The sequence below is a fragment of the Zalophus californianus genome, chromosome 14 (assembly GCF_009762305.2).
Source record: "Zalophus californianus isolate mZalCal1 chromosome 14, mZalCal1.pri.v2, whole genome shotgun sequence".
NCBI classification, from domain to species: Eukaryota; Metazoa; Chordata; class Mammalia; order Carnivora; family Otariidae; genus Zalophus; species Zalophus californianus.
Window position 1 is genome coordinate 73,780,478 of NC_045608.1, and position 16,747 is coordinate 73,797,224.

Consider the following 16,747-nt stretch of genomic DNA (forward strand, 5'->3'; position numbering starts at 1 on the left):
ACAAAGGGCATTCCCTTTTCTTTCTCCACCATCATACCCCTGGCATTTAGAACAGTGCCTGGCAAATAGAGGGCACTCAATAAATATTTGTTGAAAGACAAAAAAAAAAATGAATGAATCTTATGTGAGAACCTGATTGGGTGGCTAGAGAATAACATAGTGTTAACTTAAAAAAATTTTTTACTACTTTATTGAAGTAAATATTTAAACTGTACAAGGTATTGATTTTGTCATGGAACACATCCATGCCATCACCAATATCAACACACTGGACATTTCTGTTCCCCCCCTATGTTTCTCTGTACTCCCATGCACTCTTCTCTCTTCTCGTGTCCCCAGGCAAATACTGATTTGCTCTCTGACCCTGTGGAATCACACATTATGTCCTCTCTTTTTCCTCTAGATTCTTTCACTACGGATAATGATTATCCATTGTTGTATATATTTGTTTGTGCTTTTTGTTTCTTTTTATTGAGTTATATCCTCAAGTATGGATGTACCGCATTTTGTTTACCTGTTCACCTGTTGATGGACATCTGTTTTGTTTTCAGTTTTTGGCTATTACAAACAAAGTTGCCATGAAAATTCAGATACACATTGTTATGTGGACAGAAGCTGTTGTTTCTCTTGGTAAAAAAACAAAACAACAGCAGCAACAAACTGAAGAATGGAGTGGCTAGGTCATGTGGCAGGTGTATATTTAACTTTTAAAGAAACAACCTGTTTCCCAAAGTGCTTATGCCATATTTGTATTCTCACCTTTAGCCTATGATTTGGTTGTTCCACACACTCAGTAAGGCCAGGCTTTTTATTTTAGCTATTCTAATTAGGTGTGTTCGGTGCTTATTTCTTAGGGATTTTCATTTGCATTCCCCTGATAACTAAATGGATGAAGCATCTTTTCATGTGTGTATTTGTAATTTGTCTATCTTGTTTTATGAAGTGACTCTCCAAACATTTTTGCCAGTATTTTTTATTGGTTTGTCTTCTCATTATGTTTTAAAAGTTCTTTATATATTCGGAATACAAATCCTATACATGTGAATATTTTCACCCATTCTGTAAGTTGCTTTTTAAAATTTGTGTAGTGGTATCTTTCAAAAAGCAAAGTATTTGAATTTTAATCAAGTCCAATTATCAATTTTTTTCTTTTATGATGTGCTCTTTGTGTGCTATTTAAGTATCTTGCTTACCTTATCTTCTAGACATTTTATAGTTTTAGCTTTACATTTAGGTATATTGTCCATTTCAGGTGAATTATTATATATTGTGTGAGATAAGAATTGATGCTAATTTTTTTTCACATACAAAACTTGTAGTATTTTCAGCACTATTTAGAAGAATTTCCTGTGTCCTTTTGATGGCCTTGACACCTTTGCCAAAAATCAATCACATAGATGGCTCTATTTATGGATTCTCCTTTCCATTCACTTATATATTTGTCTATGTTTTCACCAATACCAAACTGTTATGTTGGGTTTTCTATTTTAACTTTGTGATCTGTGACCTTGTTGATTTTGCTCATTAGTTCTAGTAGCTGTTTGGTAGATTCATTGAAGTTTTCTGCATCAACAATTATATGAACAACATTAGACAGTTTTACTTTTCCTTTCCAATCTGTATGCCTTTTCTTCCTTTTTCTTTTTCTTGACATTCTAATGGCTAGGACTTACAGTAAATGTTTAAGTGGTGAGAGCAAGCATCTTAGCATTAGTCTTTCATCATTAGTTATATTGATTGAAGGCTTTTTTGTAAATGCTCTTTATCAGAATGATAAAATTTTGTATTCCCAGATTGCTGAGTTTTTATTATGAATGAGTGCTGAATTTTATCAAATACTTTCCTTCACTTACTAAAACAATTATATGGCTTTTCTTTATTATGTATATATGGTTAATTACATTGATTTTCGAATGATAAAACAATCTTGCATGCTTAGGATAAATCCCAACTTTCTGTAATTCTAGTTCAATTTTTAACACTTATAAGTATATACTTCAGCAATTAAATATGTTATTTAAATCTTTATTGCATCTTGAATATTTCCCACTAAAAAAATAAAAGAAGGAAGGAAGTACAGAAGGGAGGAAGTGGGGGGCGGGAATGATAATGCTAACATTAGTGAGGAATTTTCAGTTCCTGATGGATTGGGTTCCTACTTCAATATTGATAGGATTCTATAATTATTCCCAGCTCAGAGGAGAGGTAAATATTTTCAAAATAAAGAAATAAAATGTTTGAGAGATGTGTTTGTTCTTAATTTTATAATAATGCCATTATTTTTTCAAATTCAGAATAAAAACTTAATAGATTACTTTTTCCATTAATTTGGATCCAGGGAAAATTAACGGAAAATTCAGGGAGCTATCTAAGTATCTGTTCACTGGCAAAAACAATCCATTTACTATGGGTTATATTGTCATGAACAATCAAATAAAAATGACTTAATTCCCTTATGCATAATAATTTTCATGTAAAAATAAAAAATAAAATGATATAAATTTCTTTATTGTAAGGCATACCATAAGCAATTATTCAAAAGATATATGTATTATACCAATTGTTTAGACATTTTGTTGTTGCTTAAACATTTAATGATAATTTGTAATAGTATGTAATCAAAGTGAAACAAAGTTTCTTTTTATTTTCCACCTTCCTGTATGCACTTCAAGGTCCACCTCAGACCTTCTTATTTAATATCTTGATTAGTATAATTATAAGGACAATTATTTAGACTACAACTAAACTGGTGTTTCTTTTCCTGTATTTCTCTTGTGGTACTACTTTTAGGTTAATGCTTTTTATTCTCCACTATGATCATTTGTTTCATCGCTCAGAAATATTTATTCAAAAAACATTCCAAATCATAAAAGCTGAAACAATAAAGATATAGGACATGATCCACATATGACAAATAAATGATATTGCTGATGCTACTAAAAACATACTTTTGTATTTGAAGAGTCCGGACCTTCTTAAGCTTCTGAAACTGCTTGTTCTTATTCTCAGGAAATCCAAAGGCAATTCCAGGGTGAATGTGGAGAGCACATGACCTGGTCCTAGCTGTATCATGTCCAGTATACTTCCATATTCAAAAGTGAGCAGAGTTAAACCTAAATTAAATCCAACAGTGTCTTCCCACTTTTGACTCTAGAATACATTATGCTAATGGGAATCATTCTAGTTGTTAGCTCAGTTAGATGGATCCATTCCAAACTCTCACATTTATTACCAACCTGCATGGTGATTGGGGTGTAAAATGAACCCTAAGTAGTCTCCAGGTGAAAGGCGAATTTGCCTACCACACTGCAAATGCTTGACAGAGTTCATGATCCCAATCTCTCTACAAATGTGCCGAAAATATACTACCAAAAAATCTTCCATGTGGCATAAGGGTCATGATAATAAATGTAGAATTTGAAGAGTTTTAGCAGGGAAGTTTTTCTGAATTAAGTTTGCACGAGGGTAATCCAACAGGTGAAAGGCCAACTTCATTGTAGCAAAATATTTACTTTATGAGTCAGGGTTATTTCTGAGTGTCATTCATGGGATAATGCACATAGCCAACAAGGAAGCTGTGTTTTAAAAGGAACGAAAAGAGGTATTTCTAAATTGTGGAAATATCTCAGACCACCAAGTGAGCAGACAGAAGGACTATTGATAGCCAAGTCAGAGGTCCCAATCCTTGCTCCATCATTAGCAGCAGGGAAAAGTCCTGGACCTCACAGTATCCACCCCTAGAAGATGGGAGTAATAATATGACCTACTTTTGAGGCCTGTTGGGAAGATTAAAGTAATTAACACAGGTAAAGTACTTAGAATTGTTCCTGGTATAGGAACTGTGCCATAGATGTTATTTGGTAACTACATTTGAAAAACTAGCAAGCAATAAAAACGTGAAGCATGAAATGCACACATACAATTATGCAACATTTCAAGGATTACAGTACTTTTTAAAAAATATTTTACTTATTTGAGAGAGAGGGAGAGACAGTATGAGCAGTGGGGAGGAGGCAGAGGACAGAGGAAGAAGCAGACTCCCCGCTGAGCGGGGAGCCTGATGCGGGACTCAATCCCAGGACCCTGAGATCATGACCCAAGCCAAAAGCAGATGCTTAACCGACTGAGCCACCCAGGTGCCCCAAGGATTACAGTACTTTGATGAATTTATAAATACATTACTTATCTCATTTGTATGTATTTTTAAATATTTCATAGATAACACTGCTATTTCACATTCCACATTGAAAGGTTTCCAGCATCTTTCCTGAGAAAATGTTTACAGTCCTACACCTGAGAGGACCATCAAAAGGCTTACAAGTAATTCAGCCTTCATTGGGGCTAAGGCTGCCCATTATTCCTTTAGTTGAAGTGTGTTCTCTTCTGGAGGGTCAACATGTTTGCATTTCTGCAAATCAGAGTCTGGTTTTCCTCACAGCAATCCCAGACTCCACCTGTGATGAATGCCCATATCAAAATGTAAATACGCTCTCACCAAAGCACTGGACATTTAATTCCAATTCATGAAGTCAGAGTCTTCCTGGCTGCAGACAGCATGTTTATGAAGGTGTGAGCTGATAGCACTGTGTTTCTATTCTCTCCAAAGATCGTCGCAGATAATATAATGAATCTAAGAAAATTAGTCACGAAGCCAGAGAGAGCCACAAGCTCCATTTCTTTGTGCTTATTTGTGGGTTGTCTCTAGCAACCAATTTTCAATCCCAACTGAAGAATAATGGGTTCCTCAGGTGTGGTGAGACGCCATGATTCTCAGCTTTGGAGGGTTATGTGGGTTGGGGAATTAGCTAAACAGAACCTACTCCTTCTCCCGCCCATAATACAGTAACTCTCCCATGAACACTGGGTCAGGAGGTGAATTTATAAATTCATGTTAGATATTTTTTTTAATTATCCAAAGTGAACTTTAAAATATATCATTTACACATACACTCTTCCATTTATATACATAAAAACCACTATCAAAAAGTCACTGTCAACAACCTTAAACCACTCCCTTCAGCAAAAATCTGCAAGAAAGATTCAGATCTTTAAATTTAAAGCAAAACTCATTTTCCATTGAAAGCCCCTGGTCTCTTCACCCATTTCATTAAGTTCTGAAGAAAGAGTTCCTTCCCTTGAATATATATTCGTTTGATTTTCTGGAATGTCGTCTTCCTGCAAAGCTGTTGATGTATACATTGAATGCTGGCATTGAGCCATTTCAACATGCAAGTTTAGGCTGTGTTTCAAGGAATAAATAAGACCCACGTAGCAATCTTTCTCATTCAGATCTTCAGCCAGTCAGCTCATTTCCGGAGCCTAATCAACATCAAATAGGGCGTAGTGTCGACAGTCTTCAATTCACTGTAGAAAAGACCATACCATTATTGAAATTGAGCACATTAAATTTTCGTAACGTAAGTGCTGTATCACCATGATTACCATCTCCACCACCGCTCTACTACCCAGTTTGCACTAATTGCTTTAACCTAAGAGATACGGTGGTTAATTGGTTGACTCTAATTTCCCATGAGACATACTAGAATCACATGTGGAAGCGTCAAACTTATGTCAATTCAACTAGTTGTAGTAGGACAAGAGTGAGGAAGAGTGAGGGGAGGGGAGAGAGAGAGCCTGTGTCTGCCATTCCACAGAGTGAAGACGTGCACTGGAGTGACTTGGAGACAGGAAGCAAATCAACCCTTCTGCTAGGACACTGTAGTTCTGTGGGCTTCTCAGTCTGAACTTCTCTCCTCAATGTGTGATTCTCGTATTTAAAATATACATGTATGGGGCGCCTGGGTGGCTCAGTTGGTTAAGTGACTGCCTTCGGCTCAGGTCATGATCCCGGAGTCCCGGGATCGAGTCCCTCATCGGGCTCCCTGCTCGGCAAGGAGTCTGCTTCTCCCTCTGACCCTCTTCCCTTTCATGCTCTCTCTCATTCTCTCAAATAAATAAATAAAATCTTTAAAAAAAAATAAAATATACATGTATGTATATGTAAGTGTACACACACACACACAGGCTTCTATGTGTGTTCTGTTGTTGTTGTCTAAGAACATGACCCCGAATCTCCAGCAAACACTTCTTCCGGTGTTCAAGAAATATCTCTATGTTCTAATGCTCAAGGGAAACACCTTGCTTTGTAGTACTTAGAGATATAGAGCTACATTTTATGGGTGATTAAAGAAATTTGCCTGGATTAATCTTTAAATGTACATGATTATTTTCCCCTTTACCAGCTACTTTTCTAATCCAGTCTCTCCCTTGAGTTATAATTCCATTGCCTATGGGCGAACCCAGACTTCCCTAATCATACTACTGCTTACATTCTCAAAGCAGCCAATTGGCCATATTTTATCTTACAAAGATGAGATCTACCAAGTCATAGGAAGAAAAACTATCTTTAAAACTAAAAGACCTGAACAATTAATTTACTACAGCTAAAGAATTGGCGGTAGAAGTCATTCTCTCCAGCACCTTCCCTCTGCACGGGCTAGAGTTTCTGCATTCCACACTGGAGTAGTTACAATCTAGAGACAACCAGACTCTCCCTCCTCTACTCCACTCTGGCTGCACTCCCTACAGGATCAAAACAGCTGAGGAGGGCCACTATGCCCTACCACCCTAAGGGGACTGGTATCTGGTAAGGGAACAACAAAGCAATCCCCTTCCTTTCCCTTGGGAAGTCATGCTTGCCCTTCTATTCTGGACTCTTCCATTTCTTCCCCCACTTAAGTGACTACTCTCACTGCTTCTGAATCGTGGGTATTCACTTCCTCCTTTAATCTTTCTGGGGCTTAGTTTCTTTTCTTTATTGGAAGCTGCAGGGCCAGTGGCCAAAAAGTTGATAACTTAGCCTCTGGGAGCCCAAGGATTCTAGAAGCCTTGATTCAGAATGGCTTCATCTCGTCTCTAATTACATACATCGTTAGCAAAGTGAAGCAAGGCTGCAGGGAATTCTGAAGAGGAAGATGGATCTACCTGATTTCCTGAACTGAGGCTGATCACAGCAGGCCTGATTTTCTACCTCAGGCACTGTGCCGAGGTGAGTTGCAGAAAACAGGCTTTTGCCCTAGAGGGACTAGACTGGGAAATTCAAAAGCTGCTAGAACAGGAAGTTTTTAATCACTTTTTAAATGATTCATGTAATTACAGACTATGTTTTCTTTTAAGTGATAATTTCATAGAGTATTATGGAAATAAGATTTGAGCCCAGAGGTCTTTTTTTTTTTTTACAACTTGTCATTTCAGATTCTGTCACCATTAGAAAGTGACTTTGATGGTTTCAACCATCATTTTGATTGCTGTCGTGGGCCATTGTCATTGCTTGATTCAGTCATTATTAGGTAGTTACTGAAGACACTTGCCCTTAGCAATGCAGGAAATAAAGTGAAATACAAGGAACTATTCCTGCCTTCTTGACATTGACAATCTACCTGGTTTGAGATACAGATGTGGACATTTAAATAAATACAAACAATTTATAATTAATATGCTCATCAATGCTATAGAACACAGGAGTAAATGGAGAAACAAGGACAACAGAGAAGAAATGATGTGTGCTGCTTGGAGAAAGTGTTGAAGCAAGACTAGGCTTATTTTATGGCACAAAGCAAGAAAAGATACCTAAATTTATTCACTCATTTATTCAGTAAGTATTTCTATGTTAGGCTCAATGATGAACAAATAACACAGGTCTTCTTCTCAAGAACTGGGAAACAGTAAACCAATGATTACTACATAAGTATTAATAGATTGGAATATTTCTCAAGTGGGATAAACGTCAACATTCATGAATGAATGTCCAACAGAAGCTGTGAAGGCAGATGGCGGTGGGGGAAGGAAAACCTTACCTTGTAGAGACAGCCTTAGATACTGTTGTCCTAGGCGTTTCAGACCAAAGCGCCACCTTGGTTTTTAGTTCTTTATTCTAAAGTTGAAAAAAAATGTGCAGAGATTACATACGTAGCACATTTATTAACCACATGCTTAATGCTTCTGATCAACCCACCACCTACATCATTCCTTGGCAGTAAGCTCGTTGTTTCAGTCACTCTATTAGAACACAGAATGCAGCCAGTTGAGAGTCCCTATTATCTCTGAAATTACAGACACACCTGGAAAAGTGCATAAGAGTGGAGTAGTCTACGTGAGCTTCTGAAATTTAACAGCTGAACTATGTTCGATTTTACATAGACAGATGCAAAGTTCATAAAATAACTTCATTAAAGAACCTTGTTAAAGACACCCATGATATTGATTACAAGTTTGTCGTTCTTGTGCAATCTCTTGATTATAAACTCCATGAAAATAAGCACCATCAATTCTTTATAGTTCATGGCATTTTTAGCCTCAATTTTCTCACTGAAGCCTAAATTTCTTGTTCTCTATGCTAGTGGTAAATGATACACATCTTGCCTATCATGTATTAGTTGTTGGAAGAAACAATCTCATATGATCATAATATTTTAAATCTGGGAGCACTCTCATAATTCTAGGAAATAATGCAATGGCTGATAATAAGGAAGGAAAGAGTTTAAGTTCTCAGGTACAAATCCTAGCCACTCAGTAGCTACGTGACCTCAGTTACTTAACCTCTCTGCACCCAATTTCCTCATCTGTATGCTAGAATCACAGTCTCTTCTTCACAGGTTCTGAAATGAGATATTAATATGTACTTAGCTCAGTGTTTGGCAAGGATTTTAAGACTTAAAGACAGTTGGTTATGATTTTCTGGTCCAAGTACCATTTTTATAGCTAAAGACTGAGATCCAAAGAGCTTAAGTGCCCAACATCTTGTTCATGGCAGAACTCAGGTTCAGAGTGGGGTCCTCCCGGTCCAGAGCCAATGCTTCCTCTACAGCGTGGCCACACCAAGCACAAATTTCACAGATCTGGAACATGAGACTTAAAACAGCAAAGCATCATGCCCAGGGTGGACTTGTCAGCGGGCCGCAGTGGCAGGTCAGAGTTGTTTGAAGGATACACCAGAATAGCAGGGGCTGGGACTGGAAGGTAGCTGGGTGGGAGGCTGACAGGTGGAGCTTTGGCCTACAAAGGACAGTAACACACCAGCTCTGATCCCTAGTAGGAAACTAAGGCATTAAATAAAGAGTCATAAAATTGAAGTTTAAAACGTATTTCCTAAAAGTCCACCTGATGGTTTGAAGTAAGCCAACACCAAAGTGCATGGTTTGGGGAAACAGATGTTAGAATTTTGATGGAAGCAAGAGAGTTCATAATTATGAGTGCCTAGCAAATGTCAAGACCTTTGCCAGGTGCTTTCCATACATCTTTTCTTTGATGACTTTTACTCTTACGCATATTAAAGAAATAAGGCCGGCAAAGCTCAAATTGTTTGGGTAACTTGTTTCTGATCACCCATTCTGTATAAATGTGCAGGCTTTCTGCAGGCCTGACTCCAAATCCTATGCTATTTTTGTGTAACCATAGGAATTATTTTTCTGTAACCATAGGAATTAGCCCAGCCTCCTTATATTACAAATAAGTAAATGGCGAGCCCCAGGAGGACATAGAGAGTCAACGATTTCTACAGGGACTTCAGATCTGATAAACATGAAACAGAAAAAAGGAAACTGTCAGGTAATTAATCCACAATTAATCTACTGCAACCATCCATCCATCCATCCAGTCAGTCAGTCTCTGCCATGTCTATGGCACCAAGCCGGGAGCAGAGTAAATGTGAAGCAGCACAGGAAAACGTGGATCTCTCTCTCCAGCACACAGGATGCATGTATAGTGGGGGTGATAAAACAAACACGTGAACATTAAAAAATATAAATAAATAAAGGCGGTTCAGGAGATGCCATAGGCAGTAGGTAATTAGTTACTACATAAAAAGTATAACAGAAATCAGTGTGACTAGAATAATTTTGTAACATTTTCATACACAAGGAGATTTCACCTGGACCTCGAAAACAAAGTGAAATGGCATAGGTGGAAAAGAAGGGGGGAAAAGACTAAGGCAACAGTCCTTAGGGCACCTGGGTGGCTCAGTGGGTTAAGCGACTGCCTTCGGCTCAGGTCATGATCCTGGAGTCCCGGGATCAAGTCCCACATCGGGCTCCCTGCTCAGCAGGGAGTCTGCTTCTCCCTCTGACCCTCTTTCCCCTCGTGCTCTCTGTCTCTCATTCTCTCTCTCTCAAATAAATAAATAAAATCTTAAAAAAAAAAACAACAGTCCTTAAAGTGTAATCTCGGGATGTCAGCAATATCAGCATCACCCGGGAATCTTCTAGAACTACAGATCCTCAGTCTACAGCGAGACCTACTGAGAAACACAGGGTGGCCAAGGGATGTGTTTTAAGAAGCTCACCAGATGATTCTGACAACTCACATTTGAGAACCACTGGACTAAAGTGCTGGTTTTATATCGGAATTACCTGGGAAGATTAAAGCTTCTTTTTTTTTTTTAAAGATTTTATTTATTTATTTGTCAGAGAGAGAGAGAGAGTGTGTGCACAAGCAGGGGGAGCAGTAGAGGGAGATGGAGAAGCAGGTTTCCTGCTGAGCAAGGAGCCCAATGCAGGACTTGCTCTCAGGACCCTGGGATCATGACCCGAGCCGAAGGCAGACGCTTAACAGACTGAGCCACCCAGGCGTCCCTATCTGGGGAGATTTAAAATCTACTCATGTTAGAACCTCACCCCAGAGATTCTATTTAACTTGGTTGTAGTCTGGGTTCAAGAGTTTTCAAGACTCATGGAGCACCTGGGCGGCTCAGTCTGTTAAGCCTCTGACTCTTGGTTTCAGCACAGATCAACACCGGGTTGTGGGACTGAGCCCTGCTTCTGGCTCCATGCTCAGCTGAGAATCTGCTTGAGACCTCTGCCCTCCTCCACTTTCTCTAAGATAAAATAATAAAATCTTTAAAAAAAAAAAAGTTTTCAAGACTCCACAGGTGATTCTGATGTGCCACTAAGATGAAGAAATACCCAGTCATTAAGCGTCTGCCTTCGGCTCAGGTCATGATCCCGGGGGTCCTGGGATGGAGCCCCGCATCGGGCTCCCTGCTTGGCGGGAAGCCTGCTTCTCCCTCTCCCACTCCCCCTGCTTGTGTTCCCTCTCTCACTGTGTCTCTCTCTGTCAAATAAATAAATAAAATCTTAAAAAAAAAAAAGAAGAAGAAGAACTACCGGAGTAGGGAAACCAGAGACAAGATGTGGATTTTGCCCCTTCTTATCCTTCAGCATCTATGCTGCATAATAACTTAAAAAATGGAGCAAAAATCTTCACACACAGTGATCTTTACGCTGTGATGTTTCAAGAGTCAAGCACTTAAGTCTCACACAGGAAATGTACTTCACATTTGATAAATTGATAATAAAGATGTTCCTTGCGTAATGGAGATAAAGCTAATATGCACTCCAAACAAGTGTAGGCACATATCACAGGCCAAGTATGTTCCTGAGAAAAACCCGTCTCTATACAATACTCTACAAGTTAGGAAGCGATATGAATCATAACATCCTGATGACAACAAATATGGGAATAAAAATAATCCAGGCTGGACAATTGCGTAAAGGCTATTGGGAGTTTTTCCAAAACAAACTCCTAGTTTCTCAAGTTGCTGAGTATCAAACAATACAAAAGCATAAGAGTTATCATGTTAGACTGTCTTTATGTTCATTTATCTCAACGTCCATGCTGATTTATTTCAGCTGCTAGATTTAGGTATTTATTTTTGATTCATTTTCATAGTTTTTCCTTTCATTAGAACAGCCATATCCATGAGTTTTATTACATCATTACTTTACAAAACTACAAATCACTGACCAGAATACGTCTGCCATTACGATGACTGTCCAAGGACAGTTTATTGACGCAGTTTTCCAAAAGAACCTACTTTTTGCATCCTTTCTATCAATACATTCTTGTTAAATTTTAGGGATCACGGTGAGTATATAAAACAAGATAATCTTCAATGTTTAGAAAATGGAGGAATTTCTGAAGACGTATTTCCATATCAGCCCATCATTAGTGAGGAAGCTAGAAACGCATGAGATGTGAGACGAATGTCAGAGATGAAAATGAAGGTGATAAAGATATGGCAAAAATAGAAAGAAGAGTATATAATTTTGGTAGAGTTAAGCAGAAATCTTCCAGTGATATTTTTAAAAGTTTTAAAAACTTTAAGGTTGTTGTTGTTTTAAAGGATAGAGTTATATGAGTGAATACGTCTCCCTTCTGGAGAGGGGGAAAAAAAAAACCCTGCTAGGATAGAAAGGGAGCCACAGAAAAAAAGTATTTGTTACTATGCCTCAAAACACTGGAAACTGGAAAACACTGTAATATAGTAACTGTGAAAATGACTAAAATCAATGTAAATGGTCAGGCAAATTTAATAACTCTTCATTTCTAAATACATATTGTATGCACACACATGTATTTCACACACACACACACACATATATGCACATGCACATACACACTTACTCCCCCCAACACACACTTATTTAATCACTCCAATGAACAGATTTTGTGGTGGTGATGGGAGGACGGGAGCCTGTGCTTCCAAGACAATAAGACTCAAATGAGTGATTTTGAACAAGTTTCTTAACTTCTCTGGATCTCAGTTTAATCACTTACAAAATGTAATAGATAATTTTCTCCAAGAGTAATCTTGAAGACTAAATAAAATGAAGCATGTAGAATGCCTAAAAAGAGATGAATGTTTTTGGTATGGATGATGCTGTCTGTGTGGTTTAGAAACACAGGTGATGTGTTTAAATGGGTTGTTCAAGCTTGGGTGACCATTTATCATAAATGGAATCAATTCACCCTGTGATTTAATGGATTCCAAAATAGGCAGTGGTCTTATATTTGCAGTGCAAGATAGTATATCCCTGCATAAATCACCCCAGTTTAAGAACTTCATAATAAAGCACTGATTAGGACCAGACTAGAAATAGGCTAACCATGGCTCAAACACTCACCAAATTCAAGTACCTGGTAAAATATCACAGGTTCAAAGATGCCCTTCCTGACTCCCATCACTCTACAACTATCCATTGTCACATTCTACACTTTTCAGAGTACTTGTCCCTCCCTTATTAAATTGTTTATTTACTTGTTTATGTGTTTATTATCTGTATCTTCAATTAGTAAGCTAGAGGAGATCGGGGACAGTCTGTTCTGGGCATTACCCACATACCCAGCATTGGAAACATTTCCCGGTACATCATAAACACACAAAACTATTTGATGAATCAATTAAATTGAGGCGGCTTGGACTTTTTTTAAAGCTGAAATGGTCATTGTAAAACTCCTTGCTGTGAAGGAAAAGATTTATTTACCGAAGATAAGAAATTTTGAGAATACAAAGATATTCGTCAGATACTGCTATAGTTTGAAGACTCTTTTATGAAAGAACACATTAAAAAATAGAGGCTTGAATCGAGCTATGTACAGAGAATCTGAGATAGTATTGAGTGGTGTTTGCACATCACTGCAGAGAGTCTACAATTAACCAAGAAGTTCCCACGAAGGGAACAAATCTGTTGCTTTCTCACATATAACACTGAGTAGCTAATCAGCAATTATTTGCTGCATTTGGAAATACAGAAACAGAGTACAGTGGAAACAAATACATTGTTCCGGTCTAACTATTAGACCACAAGGCCAATTGGATAATGTACTGTACCTGAGCAATCTGAGTTAACTTGCCAGCCTATTTAGGATGGTAACATTTATTTTGGGGATGATATAAATAAACAGACACAACTAAAGGACATAAAACTGGATTAAAAGCAGCAGTACCATTGATACCTGGATCCTGTGATGATAGCTGGCACTTAATTATGTCTGGCTAGAACACAATGAAGTGAAAGCTCAGAGACGGATCAACAATATCTCCAATTAAAATGTGTGACCAATGTGCAATGTGTAAAGCAGTAGGGCATTGGAGCCCAAATAGGCAGATACACCACTGGAAGAGATTTCCAACATAAAAACTCAGTCTAGGATAACAGGCACTTCAAATTCATGAAGAAAGGCCAGACTTCTCAATAAAGTGAGACAACTACAATGTTAGATCCCTACCTCACACCAAGCTTCCTGAATTACACATAAACTTGGATTTAAATGGGATTCCCAGTCCAAAAAGGGAACCTGAGCACATGTGTTTATCATCTCTCCCTTCTTAGATTTTATTAAAATAATAACAAAGGAGGGGCACTTGGGTGGCTCAGTTGGTTAAGCGACTGCCTTCGGCTCAGGTCATAATCCTGGAGTCCCTGGATCAAGTCCCGCATCAGGCTCCCTGCTCAGCGAGGAGCCTGCTTCTCCCTCTAACCCTCCCCCCTCTCATGTACTCTCTCTTGCTCTCTCAAATAAATAAATCTTTAAAAAAACAATAATAACAAGGGATTTCTAACTATTAAAATCCCTAGTAATGAAGAGGAAAAAATAAGACTATGAGCAGATCAGAAATATCAGGACTGAAGGACTGAAAGTGAGCAAAAACTTGACTTCTAGAGCAGAGGCAGCTGCAGATGAGGCTGTTGTTGCTGAGAGAGATGACTGATCCAGCAGAACCCTGGGAGTCAGAGAGCACATTATCAAAAACCTGAAAAATGGATATACTTTGAGTTACCAATTCCACTTTTAAAAATTTATCTTAAGGAAGGAAGTAAATATACAAGTGATCAGTGATGTTTGTATAAATATGTTGAATTCAGTGCTGTTACAAAAGCAATACCAAAAAACAATCTAATGTCCAATAACAAGGACTCAGTTAATTAAATTATTGTATATCAATACAGTGGCTATTTTAAAAGATAACGTAAATGTAATCTGATTGGTAAGCAAAGACTTCTTGTTATATTGTTACATAGAGAAAAAAACCTCTTTGGCATGGTCTATGATCCAGCCCCTTCCTACCTTTCCAATATCATCCCATACTATTCCATCTAACTCTTCGATTAGAAGCACTCACAATGGCTCCCTGTCCCTCTTCCTGACAAGCCCTACCACCCAATTTTTCACTAGGCTCAGATTAAAATTCATTTTCTTAGAGAATTTCTTCCCACCCACCAAGCTAAGTCCTCCATCTAGGTATTATCTGTCAGAACATCTTGTTCTTTCCTTGCAGAATGCTTCCATAATATTGCTAGTTACATGTTCATTTATGTGTCTGTCTCCCTCTCTAGACAGTCAATTCCAGAGTGCGGGGCTCATGTCCCTTTTGTCCAATACCGATTTCCCAAACTTAGCCACTTCCCCAACTTAGTCAGTTTCCAAACTTGTACACCACAGTAGCCACTCAATAAGTACTTAGAGGATTAACAACAAGATTGATAATGTGAACAAATGAATGAAGCTTAAAAATACAATGAAACGGGCATAATATTATGCCATGTAATACATACACACAGGTATGGAACAGGCACATCGAGTCCCACAGAAATACAGATGGACACAACTGTGCAGAGTGATTACCCACGGATGGCAAGTCTGCGTGATGTTCTTATTATAAGTACTTATCCGTATTTCCTAACTGGTATGGAATGAATGAATATATATTACTTACATAAAAATAATATGAGAAAAATATTTTATCAAGTAACATTTGCCAAAAAAAGCCACTAAGTACAAAAAGAAGTGAGGAAATCCCTGTAGGGACATTTTTTTGGGAGGAAGAGGCTCTAATGTGGTCTGAATCCCATCATCTGAACCCCTCAATGTAAACTGACCAGCCATTACTGGGCACTTGAGTGGACACGAGTTTTGAGCCAATTATTCCCCCATCCCTGCATTTTTCAGCTGCACAGAGCTGCAAGCATGGTCTTTCTCAAATAGCCATGTGTAGCCAAAAGAAGGTGAAAATCTAAGGAAAGTCTGAGGCTCAAAGGGTTCACCCTCCAGAAGAGAGAGAGAACAGCGGTCCTCTGGGAAGGGAGAATTGGCACACCACGGCTCTGGTTACAAAATTTAAGATGTACAACTATTTACAACCTCTTTATGTTAGGATGACTTGTTTCTCTGTCTGGGGAGAACTGAGAGAACAGGTGGTGAGAGAAAAGGTGGGGCAGTGTGCTGGGGGCGTGGTCTATCCTGGGGACGAGAAAAGTCCCCAAGGATGATGAGGTGTCTGGCGGCAGTCAGAGCATCTCTGATTCCACAGGACAGGACAGTGTGGTAGGGGGACAAGCAGGAGGTCGAAATACTACAGAATGAAGGAGAAAAGGTGACTAGGCCCAGGCAGGCAGTGAAGAGCCTCTGAGAGAGGCAGAGGCGGCAGCACTGAGCACCAGCTAGAGCCCAGGGGTAGGCAGGGTGGCGTCTTCAGGTGCTCCAGCCTCAGTGGGCTTTGCTGCATTTCCTGGGAGGCAGGGCGCTGCCAAGCCTCGGCCTGCAGCTGAAAGCCTATAAAGGGCTTCCCTAGTGTAGAGGGGAAGGAGTGGGCAGGAAGAAAAGCACGTCTTATCACAGTAAGTTATAAAGTGTTATGTTATATTTCAAAACACTGAAAAATAAAACTACAAGAGGCTTCTTGACGTGGATGAGCCCTGAGGCAAATCGTGCAAGCGACGATGGGTGTGAGTGAGGAAAGAGGAGGAAACAGGACATCTCAGGGCGGGAAGGAGACAAAGACATAAGACAGCAAACCCAGCCATCTGGCCAGAGCTGAATTCACCCAAGATGGTCTTGACCGAACTTCTAATTCAAGTCCACATGGACAGATGTGTCCCCCCAGTAGAGCAAGCATTCTGGAAAATTTGGA

The 16,747-nt window shown here is 38.8% G+C and overlaps 1 protein-coding gene across 1 annotated transcript in view; it reads right to left on the bottom strand.

Annotated features, from left to right (window-relative positions):
• Positions 1 to 4,749: 4,749 nt before the first annotated feature.
• Positions 4,750 to 16,747, bottom strand: part of CCDC68 (coiled-coil domain containing 68) — a 56,595-nt gene continuing 44,597 nt past the window's right edge. Inside the window, exons 11-12 of the mRNA XM_027576803.1 lie at positions 7,857 to 7,933; positions 4,750 to 5,364 (exon numbers count right to left, since the gene is read on the bottom strand). Coding sequence (XP_027432604.1) covers positions 5,307 to 5,364; positions 7,857 to 7,933 — 135 coding nt within the window. The 3' untranslated portion in view covers positions 4,750 to 5,306. The remainder of the gene's footprint in view (positions 5,365 to 7,856; positions 7,934 to 16,747) is intronic.